The 5,381-nt window shown below is 43.7% G+C and overlaps 1 protein-coding gene across 1 annotated transcript in view; it reads left to right on the top strand.

Annotated features, from left to right (window-relative positions):
• Nucleotides 1-246, top strand: part of SMURF1 (SMAD specific E3 ubiquitin protein ligase 1) — a 29,668-nt gene extending 29,422 nt beyond the window's left edge. The window contains exon 18 of the mRNA XM_009993720.1: nt 147-246. Coding sequence (XP_009992022.1) covers nt 147-246 — 100 coding nt within the window. The remainder of the gene's footprint in view (nt 1-146) is intronic.
• The last annotated feature ends 5,135 nt before the right edge of the window (nt 247-5,381 follow it).

Genomic DNA, 5,381 nt, shown 5'->3' with positions numbered 1-5,381 from the left:
GTCTCCTTTGGCCACCAAAATGCCTGAGGTTTTCTTGTTGGATTTTTTTTTTTACAAATTCTGTCTCTCTGTAGCTGATGTAGGTTTTCCTTTCCAATAAATATTCTAGATTCATACCCTGCCATGTGTTGTTGTTTTGCCTCCAGCTTTAACCGGATTGACATCCCGCCTTACGAGTCCTACGAGAAGCTTTATGAGAAGCTGTTGACAGCTGTGGAAGAGACATGTGGGTTTGCTGTGGAGTGAAAAAAGCAACCAAAGGAAACAGATGCTAGCTCATGGACCACCAAATCAAAAGCTAGAAGAAGCTTGCTGTGAACTTCCTGCTAAGCTGTCTGAAGTGTCAGAACTCTGGACAACTTAGAGATGGGGCTGTTTCCCTTCCGCCGCTGGTGGATGAGGGTGGGGGTGGGGGCTTTTGTTGGTGGTTTCCAACTCTTTTTATTTTCTCCCCTTTGTTACAATAACCCCTTCCCTCTTCTTCCATCCCCCATAAAATGAAATGCAGCCAAGTTCAGCATTTGGCTTTGGTTACACAGGATATTCTGCTAGATTTGTAACACATATTGTGATAGGGTCAGTGACCTGTTGGGTTTTTTTTAATAGGAGAATCAAAGTGTAATTAAGAAAGAGCTTGATTTGCTGAGGACTTGTAATAGGTGCACCTGGTAAATTTGTCTTAGATCAAGCTCAAGCCCTTGTAGAGTCTGGTGGGCACAGTGTGTCTGACTGGCACTGGAATTTGCATTGCACATTTTAAACACCTGTTTAAAAAGCAAACTTCTAGCAGAAAGTACCTCCACATGAACATTTAACTGAAAGGTAAAAAGAAATTCAAGCTCTGCCTTAGCAGGAAGCTCCCAGTGGAAGCTGTGGCTCACCTTGAGAGAAGTGAAGGAATCTGGGGTAGCTCCAATGGTATTGTATTATTTCTTTTTGGTTGTCCTGGCTGAAATCTAATTGTTTTGCACATGAAAACAATTCTTTCCTCCTGCAGAATTACTTTCCATAGCTCGTTCAGATGTAAGTACCTTGCAGAGAAGCCTTGTGAGGAGGAGACAGAGGGTAAAAATCTGTTTGATCCCAAAGCTGGCATTTCTGGGCCACTGTTTTACCTGAGATGTGTTTGGGTGACTTCAAACTCTGAGACTCACCTGGAAATCACTAATAGCAAAGGTAACAGAGCAAACTTCTACGCCCAGGTTTTTTGCCTTGGGAAAGGTTTCTTTGAAAACTGAGGTAAAGGGGGTAACTAGATAGTGAGCACATTTTAAATATTATGGAAAGCTATTGGAAGAATTTATTACTTCAGTTGTGTAGGGATGGAAGTTTCTCCAGAGAGCCATATAAGGCTTTTTTTTTCCCAAATATCTGAAACTAATATTAAAAGGTTTGTTCTCTAACACATTGCTAAAACAACTTCCCAGGGAAAACAAAAGCAAATCAAATACCTGAATCACTAACATTCTTTCCAGTTTGCACACCAAGATGAGACAGTAGTTTAACAAATAACACTTCAGAAAGGCCCAGTTACCTATCAAACATATCTAAACTCCAGGAAAGCAGACTTGCTTGTATGGGATGTATTATTTTTCCCTTTGGCAAGCCTGATTTTTAGAGAGATTCATTACTGAAACATTTAACAGATGTTATGTTTATGGAACAGTGCATTGAAATTCAGCTGTGGGTAAGAGGTCGTTCTTAGAAGATGTCTACTGGAATACTTCTATTGTCTTTTTTTTTAAATTGAATTTGATAATAGCTTTAAACTGTGATAGGACAGAAAGTAGACCCTTGTCAAAACCCTGGCATCCTTCTCTGTTTTGTTTGCTTGTGGTTTTCTTTTCTCCATTGACCATAATTCTTGTGCTTTGTTGTTGTTGGGAGTAAGGATTGCATTGGAGGTGTAAAATTGTACCATATTATGAGATTTGCACAGGGTGGGTAAAGATGCTCATCCTGCAGGGCTGTACAGGAGGTGCAGAGTTAGACCCATGTCCTGTAGGAATCCTTTGGCACTTGGGGACCAGTCTCTGCAGCACTGGTTGTTGGGACATAAAATTATGTGACTCTGGAAGAAAAGGGAGGAAATGCAACTGTCTGCAGAGAAGCATCTGTACAGTCTTGGGCTGAGTACTAGAATCTCCCCAGCCCTGACTTTTCCCAGTGGCTGTGAAGTTGTACCTGTTCAGAGTGTATTTTACCCTTTCAGTAGGTTTGAATGTGCAATAAACCAGTCAGATAGGAAAAAAACCAACACCAAACAAAATGCAAAATGGATTATTGCCCAGAAGCTTTGCATGCAGGCAGCCTCATGTGGATTTTTTACTAAGAAAGTTTCAAAAAACCCAGATACTAAAGCCCAGCAGTAATAAAAGAAATCCTGTCACACAAGCTCTACATGCAGCACGACTGGCTTGGTAAAGACCAAGTGAGGTGAAAGCGAAGGCCCTTGGTTTGGAGATTTGTAGGTCAAGTAGCTCTATGTCAATGCCACAGTTGACATATGATAGTTCCTAATGTCTTTGCTAGGTCAGTGTTTTATTGAATGCACAAAATAAGAATAGGCAAGGGTTGTTGTTTTGAAATCCCGTCTGGTTTTGCTGTATTTAAAAGCCCTGGTCAAGGTGCCTCCTCCAAGCTGACAGGAACAGGAACGGGGCACTGTCCTTACAGTTATTTCAGTTCCTTTGGAAACAGCTTCACCACCTCTCCCATCCACTTGTCTTTGCAGTGTTGTGTCACTTCAGTGAGGATAAAGACATTTTTGGTCTTGCTCTGCTCGTGCATTTGAGGCAGGCCTTCAAGCTGGTTGGGTGGATGGAGGGCAACCCAGCTGTGAGGTGGAAAGGGTTTACAGGGTTGGGTTGTTCTTCCCATGGCTGGTGTTGAGGTCAGGGAAGGATGAAATCTGGACAGGAATTGGCATAGCTTGACCCGTTGACTCTCTGAGGTCTTGAGAGCTGTTGGGATAACCCTAGCTGTCTGAATTTCTGTGTTCATTCCCACTCAAGTCTGCCAGGACTTGACCTGGCTGTTACTTCTCAAACTTGCCCAAAGAATAACATCAAGTCTGGTGTTTGTTTTGTCATGACACGTTCCACCTTGTGCGCGGATACTCTTGGATCTGACCTGAAGGAAAGACAAGGTACAATGTGTCTCTTGTTCCTGTCCTAAAGGCAAACCTAAAAGCTGGTCCACTGGCACAGACCTTCAGTGCTTGCCCTGATCCTGCTCTTCAGCCTTTACTATCTGCTCAGGGATGTAGGAAACCACCACTTTGCTCGTGTTCGCAATCGGGAAGAAACGAGACTTTTCCGACGGTTTAGCGTTAACTTGGGCATTATGTCAGATGAGACCCTGCTTCAAAAAGGCTGCTGGAAGCTCCAGATGGTGAAATCAGCGTTTGCTCAGCAGTTTGTGCTTAGTTCAAGTCGAGGTGGTTATGAAATCCAACAGATTTTTTGTAAATGAGTGATCCAGCCACCAGGCCCTCTGGAGCTGGTGCCCAGGTTCAGGGCCGTGTGGCACAGCGAGTTCCCAGAAACACAGTATGGATCTGGTTTTCATGTGTTAATTTTCTGTTGTTGTTGTTCCTCAACCACTTTATAATGTATTTTTTTAATTTATTATTTTTTAATGTCATGTTTTAAGTATTGCTGCTATCCTTGTTATTCTTCCCACTGTTTTTATTGCAGATTTATTTTGTGAAAGTTGTACACTAATGTTTCATTTTATGTCTAAATCAAAGTATTTAAAGAAATACTAGTTCTATTTAATGTGGTTATGGAACCAGCTGGAATAAACAGTGATTGTATAGTAGGCTGGACCCAGGAGGTCATGTTCATTTTTGTTACATATGCAATAAACTCACAACTTTAAACTCATGGGATCCAGACTGTTTTGTTTGTTGGAACTATTTGTGGAAGTCACAGGGAAACTGATAGGCTGGTAATTGAAGGGTGGTGATGCTGTGCTTGGTGTAGCTGGAAATGGGGGTGGAGGAGAAAGGCAGAGTGTTAAAGGTGGCAACAACAGAAAAACCTTGCTGTCTCTAAAAATTCTCCAGTATTAGTTGAGTAAGGTTATAAAAAATAGTCATTTGTTTGACAGACGTGGAGCTCAAGAGGGATGAAGCTCCTGGTGTGAGCACTGGTCTCAGCTGTGGTTGTGGTTGCTACTCAGTGGGCAAGGGATGGAAATGCAACTGATTTAACAGCTTTACAGGGACTGCCCAGTAAGTCCTTCCCAGGTAGAACACTTGGTGTCCTTCATTCTCTAATTAATTACCAGCCTTGACCTTTTTCCCTTCTTAGCTTATTATTTGTCCTCTTATTGTTCCAAAAGCTCCATTTTCAGGAAAGCAATAACAAACCTCCCTTTAACGAGAGTTGGAGAAAGATTGATTAACACTGATGAATCTCTGCTTCCCTCTTGTCTAATTAGTTGTGTCTTGCAAGTGGGGAAGGATGGGCCCGAGTTTGAGGGTGGTGCTGGCAGTGATTGTTCAGTGCCTTCCCTCTTGGAAGCTGAAAGCCAGGATTTCTTCAGTCTGTGCAAGTTTTTAAATGATCTCTCTTAAAAAGGGAGGGAGAACAATCCAATGATGTTTTATTTATTCTTTGAGGAACTTCACAGTGTAATAAATCCACTCATACATAGTGAGCAGAGGGCTTGGGAGGTGGAAATGCTCTTGGACCTTCAGTGCTCTGTCAGACACTGGTGCTTTGTCTTTGCTTTCATAAATACTTCTTGGAAATGATTCCTGATTTCCGGGACAGTGTTGGTTTGTGGATACAGGTGAGGAGGATTCCTGTAGCCTGCTCAGGTGTGCTGTGCTGCAGAGGGGGTTGCTGTGGGACTTGTGTGCTTGGTGAACTTCATGTTAAAGGAAATGAATATTTGTGTGAAGCAGTTTTGCAGAGCTCAAGCCTGTCTCTCTTACAGGAGCTTGGCAAGCCAATTCAATTCCTCAAGCTAAATGTTCTGGTCTCTGCCTCTTCCTGCAGGATGGATCAAACCCACCAGGTCTCGCGGTGCCTGTTTCTGTGCTGCTGTGTCGGAGCCCCTGCCCCCCGGGGAAGGACAAGCCCCTGCCCCCCCCCGCTGCTTGAAGACCCGGCAGGACAGGGTTTGTTGCACAAGCCAAAGACCTTGGGTTCCTGGGGATGCTCCGGTGCCACCCCGGGCTGCCCCCTCCGCCCTCACCTGTGGCTGAGGGTGAAACCGAAACTCCCAAAGCTGTGCCAGGACCTGCCGAGAGCGGAAACCTCTTTTTGTTGTTGTTTTTTTCGGAGTGGGGGTGCAGGAGGAAAGGGGTTTCTCTCTCTCTCTGATGACGCCAGTTTGAAACAGGATCCGCAGAGGGTGATGAACGTGGA

This window comes from Chaetura pelagica, unplaced genomic scaffold, assembly GCF_000747805.2.
Source record: "Chaetura pelagica isolate M959 unplaced genomic scaffold, ChaPel_1.0 scaffold213, whole genome shotgun sequence".
Classification (NCBI taxonomy): Eukaryota; Metazoa; Chordata; class Aves; order Apodiformes; family Apodidae; genus Chaetura; species Chaetura pelagica.
This window is presented reverse-complemented; position numbering and strand designations above follow the sequence as displayed.